The sequence below is a fragment of the Pogona vitticeps genome, chromosome 3, assembly GCF_051106095.1.
Source record: "Pogona vitticeps strain Pit_001003342236 chromosome 3, PviZW2.1, whole genome shotgun sequence".
NCBI lineage: Eukaryota > Metazoa > Chordata > Lepidosauria > Squamata > Agamidae > Pogona > Pogona vitticeps.
Genome location: NC_135785.1, coordinates 223,086,752 through 223,104,421, shown reverse-complemented (window position 1 = coordinate 223,104,421; position 17,670 = coordinate 223,086,752). Strand labels below are relative to the sequence as shown.

Here is a 17,670-nt window from a genome sequence, read left to right as displayed (position 1 = left end):
AACATCTGTGGTCAGGGGTCCTTTCTCTTACCCCTGCCTTTACTAGTGAAGACTGACTTATCTCATAAACCCAGACAACTATGAAACAACAGTAATTGAGGCAGGGATGCATTTCCCAGTCTCACTCACCACATCCAGAACACAGCAAAACAATTCGAAGACCTGTACAATGACATTTGTACTGTTGATGGTGCTACTATGGATTCATTCTGCAATGAATTTTGTCTCTATGAAGGACTCCTTACTAATGATGGGACTTTAATATTTTAAGAAAGGATTGAAAGTAAAAGGCCAAATCTATAAACTTCAGGCTTTTGCAGATGACTTAGTCATTATACTGGAAGACCCAGTGCATTCAATAGAAGACCTGATGGCAATGTTAAAAAACTTTGGTGACATGGCAGGAATGAGAATAAATCAAAAGAAAACAAAAATACTTACTAAAAATATAAGAGAATAAGAATGGCAGAAGTTAATAGAGAAGACGAACTTCCAAGAGGAAAAGAGAATTCAATATTTAGGGATACAAATTACAAAGAAGACCAGTACTGTGGGGAAATTGTATGCCTTTAAAATGTATATATCTATGGCAGTAGCAAATGTATATTATAAATGTATTTAAATGTATATATCTGTATGCTAGTAGCAGACATAATGCCCTAGCTGCAAGACACGTACATAACTGCTAACTTCCAGTAACGGATAAATCATTGACCTGCTGTCTATTGTCTCTGGGTAATGTAGTTAAAATGTCTACCTGAGGAATGTTTACATTGGCTGTGTATTTGAAGTTAGCTGTGTCTGTTTACTATTAACTGTCTGTTTACCAGCCTGTCTGTTTACCAACCACTCTGTTTACTGATGCCTGTGTATTCAGGAAATTAGTTACCTCTGTATTGATTAACTAGAGCAAATGTAGTAGGGGGATACAATAAAAGAAGAGGAGGCGGGGGAACGGGAGATTCCGCCTCTGAACAGCTGCCATACACTCGAGTGTCCCGTCTTTTTTTTTCCCCCTTGCTGGTCAAGGAGAAAGATCCCTGCCCTGAGGCTTCATCTGCAAGACCCCTACTTTCCTTCATCTTGCAGATCCCGACACAGTACATTATTCAAAGATAATTATATGAAATTGATGAAGGAGATACAGAACAATTTGGAGAAATGGGATAAATTACAATTATCGTTGTTGGGAAGGATTGTGACGATTAAAATGAGTGTCTTACCAAAAATCCTATTCTTATTCCAGACATTCCTATTATATTAAAACAGTCCTTTTTCCAAGAACTTAATAAGATAATCATGAGATTTATATGGCAAGGAAAAAAACCAAGAATTAAAATTAAGGCAATGCAAGATGCTAAACAGAGGGGTGGCTTTGGTCTTCCAGATTGGGTTCTGTATTATAGATCCTGTATTTTAGATTGGATAAAAGAATGGATAACTTTGGAAAATGATAGATTACTTAACTTGGAAGGACACGATTTACAATTAGGCTAGCATGCTTATCTATGGTATAAAAAGGATAAAGAGAAAAGCATTTTAATTTACATATGATAAGAAAAGCTCTATTGGGAATGTGGAGGAAGATTATACAACAAATTTACTACAAAACACCTGTATGTGTGTCACCTATAGAGGCCTTTACACAATGTAATCTCATGACAAAAGCAAAACTTTTAAGATACCAAGATCTATTTAAAAAGGATGGTGAATTAAGGTCTAAAGAAGAGCTAGAGTAACAGAATATCTATATAGACTGGTGGTCCAGAGCACAGCTGGAATCTAGATATAAAAAAGACAAAATAGAAGGTTTCTACTCAGAACAAACGATGTTTGATAAGCTGTTATTAGGTTCAAAAGCCAAATTGTTAAGAAAATATATAACTATCTGTTAGAAATTAAAATGCAAGATGAAATGGTTAAAAATGTGTGACTAAGGGCACAAAACATAGGGCATAATATTGATATTGATCAATGGTTGAAAATATGGCAAAGTAATATAAAGCTTACAAGATCGGTTAATTTTAAGGAGAATATATACAAGATGTTTTATAGGTGGCATATGACTCCAGAAAAATTGTTGAAGATGTATACAGATGTATCAAATCTGTTTTGGAAATGTGAAGCACAAGTGGGAAGCTATTATCATATGTGGTGGTCATGTAGAATAGCGAAACAGTATTGGAAAAGAGTACATGCTATGCTGCAACAAATATTGCTCTGTAAGGTGCCATTAACCCCAGAACTGTTTTTATTGAGTATGATACATGATAACATAGATAAGTCAAAGGAATATACAGTGGTGCCCCGCACAGCGAGGTTAATCCGTTCCGGATTAACCTTCGCTGTGGGAAACATCGCACTACGGAACAGAAAAAGGCATTGGAACACATTAAACAGCGTTTAATGCGTTCCAATGCCATAGAATACTTACCATTGTGCGATGTTTCCCAGGGGCTGGCAGCCATTTTCGCGCCCTCCCCTCGCACAACGAGGGCGCCAAAATGGCTGCCATCAGCTGTCCGGCGGGTCCAAAATGGCCGCCGGAACAGCCGAAAGGGCCCGGGGTGCAGCGTTTTCGCGCCCTTGGTAAGCAAGGGGAGCGCGCGAAAACGCTGCCGGAAGCCCCGAAATGGTTGCACGCAGCCATTTCGGGGCTTCCGCAGCATTTTCGCGCGCTCCCCTTGCTTACCAAGGGCGCGAAAACGCTGCACCCCGGCCCCTTTCGGCTGTTCCGGCGGCCATTTTGAAGCTGCGGAACAGCTGATCGGCGGGTCGCAAAGCGAAGGTCGGTAAGCGAGCAGCTTACCGACCTTCGTTCTGCGATTTCCCGCCTATACGGGCACCGTTTTGCGATCGCATTTGCGATCGCAAAAACGGCCTCGTAGAGCGAATTCATCGCTCTACGAGGCACCCGTTGTGCGAGGCACCACTGTATAGTTATATACATAGTTACTGCAGCCAGAATTCTCTATGCCAAAAATTGGAAAAGTCCGATGGTATCGAAACAAGAAGATTTCATAGAAAAGATACGGGAAACAGCGGAAATGGACATTTTATCAGAAGTGATGAAGGACTGTCCTTTACAAAAGGCAACAGAAAGATGGTACTTATTCTACAAGTGGACTGAATCAACAGGCAGCGCATGAATAGCATATATTGAAACGAGAACTTACACCTGGAAGGCAGAAAAGAGTAAATAGAGTAACTTGGAATCTTGATATGGCAATAGGTATAGAATGGACGTTAGTATATTATTTCTCCTCTTTCCCATTAACCTCAATTCCCCTTTTCCTTTTTGTCACCCCCTTGTTAAAAATAAAAATTAAAAAAAAAGAACACAGCAAAATAATTTGAAGACCTGTAAAATGACATTTGTACTGTTGATGGTGCTACTATGGATTCATTCTGCAATGAATTTTGTCTCTATGAAGGACTCCTTACTAATGATGGGATTTTAATATTTTAAGAATGTCCACTGCTATAATTGGTGAAAATTACCCAGACCAAATTATGGAAGTGAAAGTCTCATGCTATCAGGACGTAGAGCAGCCCTCTCATCTAACTACCATCCCAACATAATACCTTTTTGAATGGGAAGAAGAGTGCCTCCTTGAATCAGTGAAACTGAGGAGTTAACTCGTCAAATCCCCAGTGATTCAGTGGGCTTACTCTATTTAGGATTTATTACACTAAGGAACAGGATTTTATTACATTTTATGAATTCAGATTATCTTTATTTTAATACTGTGACTCACTGACTAAAGTTAAATTTTAATGTTTACTGATATGGGCAGTATTGATGTATTTCCTCACCTTTGATATTCTTTTGTTTAGGTTAGCTAATAAGCAGGACAAAGAAGGTGCCCTGGCAGAAGCAGATGTAATTGAGTGTTTATCTCTTGAAAAGCTTGTCAATGAGCACAAATGCCTCTGTCAGATTGTAAGTACATTTTAATAAAATTAATATTCCTTAAATGTGGTGCTCGGACAGAACTTTGGGACTAGAATTGAATAATCCTATCGCTCTACAAACAATCATATTCTCTTGTCTCTGTGTGGATGCATGTGCTTTTGGTTACTATGCCACAATACTGTCATAGTGTCTATTGTTACAATAAATACAACTTTTTCGAATGCCACTGCTCTTGAGATTTACAGAATGATTCTTTTCTAAGTTAATATTAGTAAGGGGGAAACCATTTTTGCAATCCAGTGGAATAATTTAGCCAACGATGAATCTTCCACAAAATCTTTTTTTTTTCAGTCTCTGTATTAGATATGTGCTCCTTGAAAGACTTCCTAAAGTTATTGTACTTTGGTAGTATTTCACTGAAATCTTATTTATATGATCTGTTTTATATTAATCCAGAACAAAATATTAAGGATGAGATTTTCTCTCTAGGTCTGAAGAATTTAGATTTGATTTTTCAAAAAAGAACTCTGCTATTTCATTGTAATACTAGTTCCTACCCCCGTTGTTTCTGGAATTTTACATTGTTCTTTTTCTTCTGTGTTTTTGAATTCCCAGCCAAAATTCACAAGTTGGCAATTCTTTCAAATGAATTGCAAGTATAGGTACTAGTTTATTAACAGCTGTTAGGATCTAAAAAATACTTTTTGCTTCCTGCTCAATTCAGGGTTTTGTTGTTGTTGTTGTTGAATTATAAGAGTTTATAGTACAAATCTTTCCTGAACAGCTTCAGGTAGCACTTCACTTATTTATGTCCTTAGATCATCGTCGTCGTCATCTTAGAACTGTAGAGCTGCAAGGGACCCTATGGATCCTCAAGTCCAGCCCCTCTCAAAGAGGCACAGTGGGGAATCAAACTCCCAACCACTGGCTCCGCAGCTAGAGGCCTAAGCCACTGAGCCATCCAGCAGTTATTTCATGTTGGGAGGGAAAGCAGAACCACTGCAGCAGCCTCACCCTCTGTACTGTTGTGCAGCTATCCTGTAAAAAAGTGTATTATTTGTCAGAGATCCTTCATTGGGGTATGTTTATGTCTGTATAGAACCCCTTCGCAGTTGTGTTAGATATGTAGGAGGACTTCTGGCCATGATGGAACTAATCTTTGTGACCTACACTAAGATTGCAAAAAGAAAGAAAGAAAGAAAAAAGAAAAAACATTTCATATTTGTTTTAGGACATGGCATTTTTACTTAAAAGACAATGTGGCATGATTTGAAATTCATTTCATGTTGTTACACAAGATTATCCTTGGCAAAGTTACATTCTGTGAACAACAAAGTGTGAATATTTTTGGAGTTGGTGGGTTGCAGCTCTGTTGGTTTAACTAGGCAATCTCTGGTTAAACATGTGATGATGTGATGTGTTTATACTTTATTTTCTTTATCAGACACCAACATTCTCCTATTTAACAACCAAAGCTTAATCTATGTAATACTTTTGAATCTTATACATTATAGTGATTTCTACTGCTAAGTTAGGATGGTTATATAATCGAAAATACAGGCTTTGGGAATTAACACAAAAACAAAACAAAAAACTTGGGAACTCAGTGAAGACTAAGAATGATCGATGGTCACATGATTCTTGAAGCAGGGCTGGCTCAATGGGATACAGCAGTGGTCCCCAACCTTGGGCCTCCAGAAGTTCTTGGATTACAACTCCCAGAAGCCTTCACCACCACCTCTGCTGGCCAGGATTTCTGGGAGTTGAAGTCCAAGAACATCTGGAGGCCCAAGGTTGGGGACCACTGGGATACAGGACAGTATGAAAGATCACTCTGTATAAATGTTCTACTATGTAATGTTTTGTTGTAACTCCCTCTTGGTTTACTCTAAAAGAACTTTTAAGTTCTTGGGACCCTTGATCATCATTTAAACAATCCTTGTTTGTATGAAATTACCAGTCTCTTCCTTTGAACTACAGTACTAAATATAATCTCCTGGGAATTTAGGGAGCAGCTTTCATGATATGGTGAACCTGAACTGTATCTCTGTGGGTTTCATTTTGTACAGATCAGTGTTATATTGACAATTGACATGGATCCATATGTGTATGAATTTTCACTAACAGATGACTAGCATAGCATCTAGCTGGGAGAAATTATTTGGCAATGAGTTGATATCTTATTGTCCACAGTAATTTAAAAACACGATGTGCAGCTGTTTTTTCTCTTACTTATAGGAGCCTTGTTCAGCTATCATGGGCTATGGGAAAAAAATTGACAAATCTATAAAGAAAGGCTTACTTTGGCTATTACATATTATAGCCAAAGATTTTGAGGTCTTACATGAAAGAATCCAGAAAGACACTACAGAGCAGAAAGCAGCAGAAGAACAAGAAAAACGAGAACGGGCAGAACGAGTGAGGAAGATACGGGAAGAAAGGTATTTTTCTTTTAATTTCTAAGATTGAGCTATGCGAGAGAAATATAAAAGTTGTAATTTGTGTGGATTACAGTAGGACCCCCATATCTGCTGGAGATTGTTTCCAAGTTGCCACCCCTCCCCCCCGGTAATACTGAAAAACATGGATAATATCAAACTCTCTCTTTATAGTAAACCTCCCAGACTAATGTATTGGCACTAATGGGGAGCGGTATACAAGTGTAACAAACAAACAAACAAACCATGATAAATGGAAAAAAAAGAGAAAAAAAAACTATTTTCACATGCATTACTAGTACTGGCTACTAGAGTGTGCCAGAAACAATGCTATGCATTTTTGACTCACAAGTATTCTCTGGCTCCTTCTACTGGCCGGTTCTGTTAATACATATGAAATAGTTTTTTTGATGGATTTTTTTTCTTTTAATATTTTTAATATTTTCAAACTATGAATAAGTGAATTTATTTTATTTTTATTTTATTTTATTTATATCAGTGGAAACTGATCACGGGGATAAAGGGGGGTCCTACTGTAATTCAAAATATTTTACACCACCCTTCTTACTTGTGACACGCAGCAAAAAACATATATAAAAACAAAAAAAATCTGTATTTTGTTTGTATTTATTTATCCACAAACGTATGCCTAGCCTGTCCTATATCTGAATATCTTGTGGTGGGATGATTCTTCAGGATGCTCATAATATAAGCCCTACCCCAAAAATAATCCCCATTAAGTGAAACCCCGCCTTCCACCATCGTGCAGCAACCAGAAGAGGATGACAGGACTGTGTTTGAATCAATGTAGATTGCTGTACATGAAAAAAATAAGACATGCCCTGAAAATAAGCCCTAATGCCTTTTTTGGAGCAAAAATTAATATAAGACCCTGTCTTATTTTCAGGGAAACAGGGTAGCTAAAATTTCAATATATTCTCACATTCCCACCACATATGAAAACAAGTAGCTATTTTCTGACATCCTCTCTAGCACAACTTATAGCAATTCACATTTATTTGATTTAATATCACCAAAGTTTAAAACTATCTCCAAACTAACTTATTAAAAAATTCCTTTAGCCTTACAGTTTCCAATATTCTTATAAGCCATATGTTTTTTTCAACACCCAGTAATTATTTCTTCTTCTAAATCACATGGGTCTGCAAGAAAAGAGTGATCTCGGGGGCTGGCACTAAACCAGTCGAAGGCCCCCTGGAAAAATCAATTCAGCCACAGGAGGGAAAAGCTTTTCCCACCCTATGACGGGAAGCATTTCAAAAAAAAAAAAAAAAAAAAAAAAAAAAAAAAAAAAAACAGATTCTAGAAAAACCCACCCTGGATGGGCTGGGCAAAAAAGCAGTTTATGTAATGGATCCTCCCACCAGCCATTCACAGAGACCATGGAGAAGAACTTCCCACCAGCGGCAGAGGGCAAATCAGCTACAGCTGAACACCTGAGTCTGGTGGGAGCCAGTGGGGGAGCCAAGCTGCTGCCTTCTCAAAGGTCTAAAGCCGGAGTCATGGCTGGCTGCTTGAGAACAGCTGGGCAAACTCAGTGAAGTCTCGGGGGAAAGAATCCAGCGGATGCTTCTGGGAAGCCCTCGAGCAGAGAATATTTTAAAAAATTATTTCTTTTTATCCTCTAAAAATTAAGTGTGTCTTATTGTCAGGTGCGTCTTACAGAGTGAAAAATACGGTAGATTTTAAAGGAATGCAGTGATAGCCCATCCTTGTGGCCTTCTTTGTCAAAGTTTTCCAAACATGCTCAGTCATTTTCTGTCTTCTTTCCACTCCACTGCACCCAGTGAACCAGATGAATCATAAAGCATCCTGTGTATATTTAGTAAAAATATAACAAACAAAGCAGGAAGAATTGTAATTAATGGGTTCTAAGCATTCGTAAGCTACCAACATGAATTCGACCAAACTCCGGGAGGCAGTGGAAGACACCTGGTGTACTCTGGTCCATGGGGTCACGAAGAGTCGGACACGACTTAACACTAAACAACAACAACAAGCATTCCTGACACAGTGTATGTGAAATGTTTCAAACATGTCTATTATGTTGAAGAACATAACCTAAAAGGCTGTGTCTTTGGATTTATTTTGATTTATGATCTTCTGTCTATTGATTCTGTCTATTGATACTTACATTTTTTAAAAAGAGAACGGAAAGAAAGAGAAGAAGCTGAGCGTGAAGGAAGGAACATTTCGGATGAAGGTGAACCTGAGATCATAACTGGCAATCCATTCCAGCTCATATCAGCTGTAATCATTGAGGTATTGGAACACTTGTATGTGAAAACTTTGATAAACCACATATTAAAGACTACTGGATAGTAAATCTGGATTATGAGTAGGAAGATTCCTTAGAAACCATTCTTCCTGCTCCCATATGAATGGGCAAAATCTGTGGAGTAGCAGACCAACAACTGTAGTGTGGAACAGTGTAGATTGATTATGGTTCATTGTAAAAGATTATTAGATGCCCACTTGAATGGAAAAGTGGTCTAGACATCTTTAAAAGAAATAAAGTAGGTTGAATATTTAGGTAAAGGATTTGCAATATGGTTCTCACAATCTTTACTCATAATGGGCTTCTAAACTGGTACCTTTTGAAAGAAAATGACTAGCTGAAAATACATAGTAAAGATACATTTTTTAACTGGTTAAATATTTAGTACATTAAACTTATTTCAGTAATCATGGTGGAGTAATTTCTGTAATATTTCTCATACAAGTTTTTAAGTCTGTCCATTTTACTAAAATGGCCTTTTTCTGTGCTTCGATAGAATGAAAAGAAAATTGAAAAAGAGAAGAAGAGACAGTGGGAGGAAAGTGAAAAGGATGCCATTGTCTTGAAACCTCAAACAAATCAGGAGCAAATGGACACTCAAAGCTTAAATAGCCAACGATTCACTGATGGTAGCCTGGTAGAAAATTACAGATCTGCATTGACTCAAGAGTTGGAACATGAAGATGAGAATGAGCAGCAGATCTCAGAAAGTTTTGATTCTGGTGATAATGTCACCTTGAATTCAGGAACAGGTGAATTTAGTTTCATGGCTTAAATTTAGAGGTGTGCATTGCTGGCCAGCAATAGAGCCTGCCTATGTTTGCATTTGTCACAATGTTGTGTCATTGTATTTATTTATATTTCTTGTGCAACTGTGCTGCACATTTTAGCATATTAGCAAGCTTTCAATATTATGTAATCCTCTTTGACTAATTACCTTTTTGGAGGAGAACCACATTACTTAAATATTGAAAGTGAGGATACAGGACAGAGAAGATGGATAGAGCTGTTCAGATGCTAGGCATTGTATTATTAATGTTGTTTATATTTACTTTAGAGAGCAGTAAAAAGAAAGCAAAGAAGCTAAAATTAAAAAGAAGTCATCGAGTGGAACCAGTTAACACGGAAGAGACAATATCCCCAGATCCTACACCAGTAGCACCTCTTGCACCAAGTGAGTTAAAAACAAATACTTAAATCTACTGTTTTCCTGATTTTTGAAAACTGCAGTGGCTATTACAGTTTAAAACCATTGGCTATTTCGTAACACACACATATTAAAATGCAACTATCTGTTTTTAGATTTATTTGTACCGTTAATAATTTGCTAGTATAGATTTTCTTTAAATCTTTTGATATAGTAAGGAATGCTAAGCTCCGTTATGGGAGATCTATTCCTGAGGTGGTTTAAACTATATACAGTAGGTGTTACAGAATTGGGAGTATTTGTTGTAAATAGTTCCTTTTTTTCTAATCTCCTGCATGTCTGTTTCCATTTTAGGATTTTAAGATAAACTTATGTATTGTACTGATATTTTATTTGTTGAAAAGTTGGTCCTGAAATCTTAAGCTACTGTACTGTGCCTTCTGATTAGAGACATTATAACAATTGATTTACCTTACTGGATTTATTTAGATCGCTTTTCCCATATATGGATCAAATCTGTTAACAAAGTAGGTAACTGCCACCCATGTACCTTAGGTCCAGATGTTTAGGTATACATTTTCACTGCCTTTTCTAGAAATGCACATTCAGATCACTTCTGTTCCTCATAAATATTTCTTTACAAATCTTCAGTTATATGAAGTATCAACCTGAATTTATACAGTACCATAACCTGTTTCAATAAATATTTCAAGTCTGTGGCTGTGGCGAATATCAGACAGATGCCACACCTATCGGGTCATATGTGGGTGTGTGCAGGTGTATGCGCACACACATATTTGAGAAAAAATATATTTTTAAAACATTATTTTTAGTGAGTAATTATTTAAATGCAGTCTTTCCAAACTCCTGAAAAAAAACCCAAATTGCAGAATGGTGAATAATAATTGCAGAATGGGAAAACACACGTGAAAGAAAAATGGAGTGGACATAATCTGAATTTTCCACCCTTAGGCTAGAATTATTTCGGATTAATTTAATCTGTTTCCATAAAGTGCAGTTCTCGGGGTTATATAAATGATGGGAGCACTTCTCCGAGTACAGCAGCTCTGACAGTTTTCCTTAGAGGTTCCCTTATATAGTGTCAAACCGTAGATCTTTCTAGGTCAGTATTGTTGACACTGACTTGGCAGCAGCTGTCTAGGATTTCAGGCAGGAGTGTTTTTGAGCCCTGCGAAGATTGTTCTGAGAATGCTGGTGGACTCATCATGCATGCATTAAAGCACACTGCTTTTCCTGAAACTCTGCAACTTTTGTTGAAGTATCTGCTTCTGAAGATGGAGGAAGTGGGACTTCAGCTTTCTGATTAGTATGTTACAAACCAAATTGTATACTTGCATAATCAAAAATGCATTTCTCTGAATAGAGATGTGCAGTAATGTAGCTTAAGTCTAGCTATTTTTTCATATCTTCCAAAAGACAAGTGCATGGTTATCTGAAAAAGACTAGTACCGATAACAAAATTGTTATTTTAGGTTAGGCTGTCAGTAACCATAACTAACCATGAGAAAGAACTAAAAACTGTAGCTTCCATTATTATAAGACTGCATTTCTGATCACTTTCTAATACCAACTCATATATGTTTATCAGATTTCTGTGTGCAACCAGACAATCTCATGCCCTACTTGTGAGTTTCCTGGGGAAATTTGCCTTGGTGCTCTTGAAAACAGAAAGTTAGACTAAACTCATGTAGCAGTCTATTTTGCAGTTACAGTAGTAACATTTTTAAGAAATGAACATATCAATGCAGTTTCTTTTATATTATGAATTTCTTCAACAGTCAGACATTTTCATCCATCTTCACATAGATGAGTGTTTTGGTTACTAGATTTCTTTTTGACAATGTGGTGTTGCTTTTTGATATTTTTTTTTCTGTAGTTGGATGGGAAACTCCTAAGGTTAACAGAGTTCGAAAACTTGAACCTCTTGGTGAAACACGTCGTAATGGTAATTTTGGAGGAGATAATAATTTGTTGTTTGTCCCTAGAAAAACATTCCATTTTGCATGCTAACTTTTTAGAATTTCATCTAATACTGTGCTGCTTTAAAAGCATCATTTCATATTTCTTATTTTTAAAAAATCTGTGCTTGTTTCCCTCATTTAAAGCAAAGTATGAAATGTCTTGCTTATCAACTACTTGCTTTATTCTATTTGCTTCAGTATAGATTATTGCACATGATTGTGTCCTGGCATCCTGATTTACAATTAAAACAACTAGTTCACTGTAAAGACAGATCCCATTCTATATGTAACACATTTTCATTGCTTTGGTAGAGTTCACAGATTAAAGCAGAAACAACTTGCATATGTCAGCCATCCAAAAATCCAACAGTCTGGTGGACCAATTGCTAAATTTTGTGAGGTGGAACATGCAAAGAAATCTTTTTGAAATATCTTAGAGAGACAAAAGCTTTCCTGACATAGCTCACAATTATTTGAGACAATGTAGAAATGACAGCTGAGTGTAAAGAATAAATATCTACTATCACCATGAAAACTTTTTTAAAAGAAATTTTGCTCTGAATTTTAACTACATGGAAAGACTCATTTCTTTTTTAAAATACCTTTTATAAATATCCTAATTTATAATATTGTGTTCTCTTTGGCTGTTTTCTTTTATATTTTTCATAAAATATTCAAATGTACAAATGATTTTTTAAAGATTCCTTGGGATAAGCACAAATATGCATTGTGATAGAGCAATTATGTAGTATACCTTTCAACAAATTTGTATAATGAAATCCATCTTTCTTTTTAAGGAGTTTAAAGAGAAGAAAGCAAGAGAAAAGGCAAAACAGAAGAGGTAGGGAGGAGAGTGAAGGGCTTACATTTGTCAAGTACATCCTCTTTGCTCATATCATGGCAGTCTGATCTGTGCCTGGAGCATGGGAGTAGAATCCAAATACGTCTTTTTGGACACAGTGCCTACTACAGTCCATCAGTTTCTCATGGGTAAAAAATGAAATGTTGCAAGAAATGCATCTGATATCACTAAAGCTGGTGAATTTTGCTGATTTAGGAATATTGGTTGCATAACCTTTTAATAGCTTCGATTCCCAGATTATCTAAAGCCATTCAGTCAATAATGCTCATGATATTTCATAGAGTTCCTTGCATTTTTGTCTGCATTTGCATTTTAAAACACCAGGCCTTAGACTTGAGACGATGCCACAGAGTCCACTTTAGAGCCATTCCCCCTGATGTTATTATTGGCTGTACTATGGGCCAATAAGTATACAGTGGTGCCTCGCATAGCGAGGTTAATCCGTTCCGGATTAACCTTCGCTATGCTGAAGCATCGTTGAACGGGACAGAAAAGCCCATTGGAACGCATTAAACATGGTTTAATGCGTTCCAAATGGGCCAAATACTCACCGTTCAATGTAGCTTCGTAATGGCCGGCAGCCATTTTCGCGCCCTTGCCTCGCTTAACGAGGGCGCGAAAACGCTGCGCGCGGCCATTTTGGGCCATTTCCGGGCTTCCGGCGGCCATTTTGGCCGCCGAACAGCTGATTGTCGGGCTTCGTTTTGTGAAGATCGGTAAGCGAAACGCTTACCGGTCTTCGCAAAGCGAATTGAGCCCTATTCAAAAGGCGTTAAGCGATCCCATTAGCGATCCGAAAAACCGGATCGCTATGCGATTTCGTCGTTATGCGATGCGCTCGTTAAGCGAGGCACCACTGTAATTTAAGAATCATTTTTATAAAGTGGCAGTTTCAAGGTTCTAAGACATAGGTTTCAGGATGTACATTTTCCCTTATAGTTCCCTTTTTATATGGAGTCGACAACATTCAAGAGCCTACGGGTTATTTTTGCTCTCCACTGGAACATGGATGGCCGCATACCCCTCTGACACCCTAAAATACCCTCAATTCTTTTCAGCACCCCCAAATGAATAGTGGGTGTCATTTGCTCTGTACTCCCAATTTCACCCATTGTAGTGCCCCACGTTTTGCTTTCATTTATAAAGGTAGTTATATTTGTGGGTTTTATTCATACAGCTCCATCTGGAAGTTTTGACAAAAAGCCAAAAATAGCCGAGTGAGAATGACTGTGCAGGGCAGATTGCACTCGAGAGGCTGGAGTGGCAGAGGTGCAGTTTGCTTTTTTGCAGTCTATTTTTTCAGGGTATATTGGTAGTTTGAGGAGAGAACAAGGTTATATGGGATCCCATAGGAAACTACATTCTCACCTCTCCCCTAAAAGAATTAAAAACACTCCTCGTCAAACACAATTAAATGTTTAACAGACTAGCTGAAGTATTATGTCAACTTATATAGACCTTGCTTTCGTTTTAAATAAAGACAACTTTCAGCAGTTTCACAGCTGTCTTTTAAGATTTTGAGTTTATATATCAATATAGTTTAATTAGTTAATCCAAATAATTTACTCACTGCTGTCATGTATATAACCTTCATTTTGGAATATATATAAGAAAATGCTTAACCTCATGGAGGAGATAGTTTTTCTCATCTGAGATGTTTCAGGTAAAACCCAGACTGCTTTGATAAACTAAAGCAAAACCAGGGGCACTTATATCTATGGCATAAGTTGATTTTCAGTGTTACTGAAAGTAAGAAGGACCCTAACAGATACTTATATTCACTTTTCCTGTTTTCTGTTTCCTGCTGAGTGCATGAGCTAGTATTTCCCATTTTCTAACTTTATAGTTTTGCATGTATTAAACCTGCATGTATGATGTTTCCGTTTTTAAAAAGATATCTTGAAAGGCTGATGTTTTCCTTGGGAGGGGTACGTGGGGTTGAGTACTTATGGACTAAGCATCGGCTAATCTGAAATAACCTGGAAATGTTTCAAGCAACCTTTGCTCTCTACAGGTAATTGCTAAGACAAAATAATGTACCGGTTGAATATAAAAAATTACAACATGTAAAAGACAATTTTTAAAAAAATTACACTCCTAAACAAGGCAAATATATTTTTTCTGTATTATACATTTTTCCATAATATGGATTATAGTTCTACTCTGATTAAGAACAACTGTAACATTAAATGGAACCCAGGTTTTCTTACACTTACATTCCACATTATTTATTGTTCTTAAAAAAACAGCTGATATATAATGTCCTGTATTTAAACATTGTTTCTTCTCCAATGTGTATGCTAGATTTTTATGGAAAGCCACTGCCTCCACTGACTCTGCGGCAGAGACCTAACAGCGATTCCCATGATGTCATTTCTTAACTATTCATCACAAGGCAGCTTATGAAGCTAGGACCTCTGTTTGACAGAATTTCCATGTTTCAGGAGACATTTGCTATTCTTGACAATTTTGGAGCAAGGACTCTACAATTGCCTTAGGATTTTAACAGTGAGGATGATCCTGGTGAACTTAATTATACTATCTCCTTCTTGACTCATCAGCAGCTTTTCATGGTTAACATGGAATGAAAAAATTTGCAAAAGGAGAGCAAAGCTTTGCAGGTGGAATGACAGTTATAAACCAGGAGAATACTGCTTTCAAAACCAGTTGGAACTTGATTGTTCTCACATAAGGACTTTAGTTTGGCTTAGCATATTTCAGTATACAATGTTATTTTTTGTAAAATATCTGCATGTTCAAATGAAAAATATAATATGAAGTGTACATTTAAACTATTTTTTATATTTTTTCTAGTTTGTTGATTTTTAACAGAACTATTTGGTTAACATAACTATTTTGAGATACTAAAGTTCATAGCTATATTCATCAGCAAGATGTACTTCTGAAAGTCACATTTTTGGAAAAGCAATACAGTTTGCATGTGATTTGCCTCACAAGTTGACTAGCTGCTAATATATTGTTATTGTGTCTCGTCCTAATTCACATGGAAGAAGTGTGCACCCAAATAGATGCCACACTCATGAGTCCCCCAAGAAGAAGAAAATAAAAACCATGGCTGGCTCTCTGCATGGTGAACTACAGCTTAAATCTCTGAAGCAGTATTGTGTATTGTGAAAAATTGCAGCCCCCGCCTCTTCTCTAGGTCAGTGGTAGTACTGAAGTTTGTATCTTCAGAAAGCTCTAACCAGCATAGCTTGTCATGAGAGATGCTGGGAATTACAATCTAAAACATCTGGAGCAGCATAGTTATTGGATATTGGGAATATCAAGGATCTGTGGAGTTCTGTGTACATGGGCAGTTTCTGGCATGACATTTTCAGGCTGAGGAAATAACATGTACCTCATTTATACATATATTTCCTCATGTCAGCTTACGTTTTAATCTCCTGTGATGAAATATCCAATATTATGGTGATAATCTCAAATGAATACTCTCAAGTGAATTTATATTAATTGATAAATAACAAGAAAGTAAAGAATAAAAATTAAGATGTCACCATTTAAGTTATATAGTATCCCTTTTGTAGAAGAATAAAATCTGACTTCTGAGATGTTCTTGCTGAGATCTGTGGTTGTAATAGATCAGTGGTCCCCAACCTTGGGCCTCCAGATGTTCTTGGACTTCAACTCCCAGAAATCCTGGCCAGCAGAGGTGGTTGTGAAGGCTTCTGGAAGTTGTAGTCCAAGAACATCTGGAGGCCCAAGGTTGGGGAACACTGTAATAGATAACAGCCAGAATCCTGGTGTAACTATAATTGCATTAACTGCAGCACTGAATTACCATTAATTACCAAATTACCACCTGCATGCTTGATTGTGAATTACTAGGAATGCAAGTGGCAACCTATTCATTTGTGATAATTTACCACTGCAAGTTACACAATTAGAGTGCTATAAGCCAACAATAGGATCCTAGCTAATGTACTGAGACCTCCCATTTGCTCAGATGTTTCTGTACATGAATATTGTTGGAGGGGTATTAAACTTAGTCACCATGGATAAAATGTAGTCTCCCGAGTGTTACAGGACACATGAAAACCTCTGTTCATATTAACCTCTAGGTGTACATTATAGCCTTTTGCAATGGTCATGTTCAAACAGTGCTCTAAATCCTCTTCTGTAGCTACTCAGTAACTTTTTGAGGTCTATTGCCCCTAGTTAATAAATCACTTTAGACATTATCTGTTGCACACTTAATTGTATGACTTAAGTGTGCAACTGATAATGGCTATGGTGATTTTTTGGGGATGTTTGCTTCAAAAAAGTTGTGTTATTTATACTATGCCAGTGTAACTAGATAAGAGGATTTGGGCTATTGTGATGTTAGAACTCCCTTCATCGTTTCTTTGTACTGCATATTTGTTTGAATTGCATTTGAAGATAATTCTGCACTGTGAATAAAACTGGCACAACTGAAATCTCAACTTTGTTAATTTATGTCATCTTACCATTTATTAGGTGATTCGATAGCTCAGTGAGCTGGAGCAAGGGTTCAGGAGTTTGATTCTCCAATGTGCCTTGTAGGTGAAGAGCCAGATAGGCGGGATATAAATAGAATAAATAAATAAATAAATAAATAAATAAATAAATAAATAAATAAATAAATAAATAAATAAATAAATAAAATATGTGGTCTTGAGTAAACATGGCTACTCCTTTGAAGCCTGACACTAGTTGCCCCAGAGAACCAATCAGTGTCACTGTTTTAAGCAGGACATGATAATAGGCATTTGGTGTATCAAGCAAATGGATTCTTTCTCTCAGCTGTGAACTATACTTCATCTGCTGTCCACTTGGCTTCTCAGTTTTCTTTCTTTTAGCACTGACAATATATATTCTAATTCAATTCTTTAAAAAAAAAACTCCAGTTTATTAATGTGTGATACAGTGGACCCTCGACTTACAGGCGGCTCGACTTACAGACTTTTCGAGTTACAGACTTCTCTGGCTGCAAAATTTAGGTTTGACTTGCAGCCTGAGAATCAACCTACAGACCAGAAAAAAA

At 37.0% G+C, this 17,670-nt stretch overlaps 1 protein-coding gene across 5 annotated transcripts in view; it reads left to right on the top strand.

Annotated features, from left to right (window-relative positions):
- ARL13B (ARF like GTPase 13B) overlaps window positions 1–15,796 on the top strand; it is a 50,782-nt gene extending 34,986 nt beyond the window's left edge. For 2 of the 5 annotated variants that reach the window (XM_078389832.1, XM_020810250.3), the window contains exons 5-12: window positions 3,838–3,943; window positions 6,155–6,357; window positions 8,523–8,637; window positions 9,150–9,405; window positions 9,711–9,827; window positions 11,698–11,766; window positions 12,580–12,623; window positions 14,949–15,796. In XM_078389832.1, coding sequence (XP_078245958.1) covers window positions 3,838–3,943; window positions 6,155–6,357; window positions 8,523–8,637; window positions 9,150–9,405; window positions 9,711–9,827; window positions 11,698–11,766; window positions 12,580–12,587 — 874 coding nt within the window. In that variant the 3' untranslated portion in view covers window positions 12,588–12,623; window positions 14,949–15,796. The remainder of the gene's footprint in view (window positions 1–3,837; window positions 3,944–6,154; window positions 6,358–8,522; window positions 8,638–9,149; window positions 9,406–9,710; window positions 9,828–11,697; window positions 11,767–12,579; window positions 12,624–14,948) is intronic. The other 3 variants (XM_020810236.3, XM_020810201.3, XM_020810267.3) reach the window with 2 other exon arrangements.
- Window positions 15,797–17,670: the final 1,874 nt, after the last annotated feature.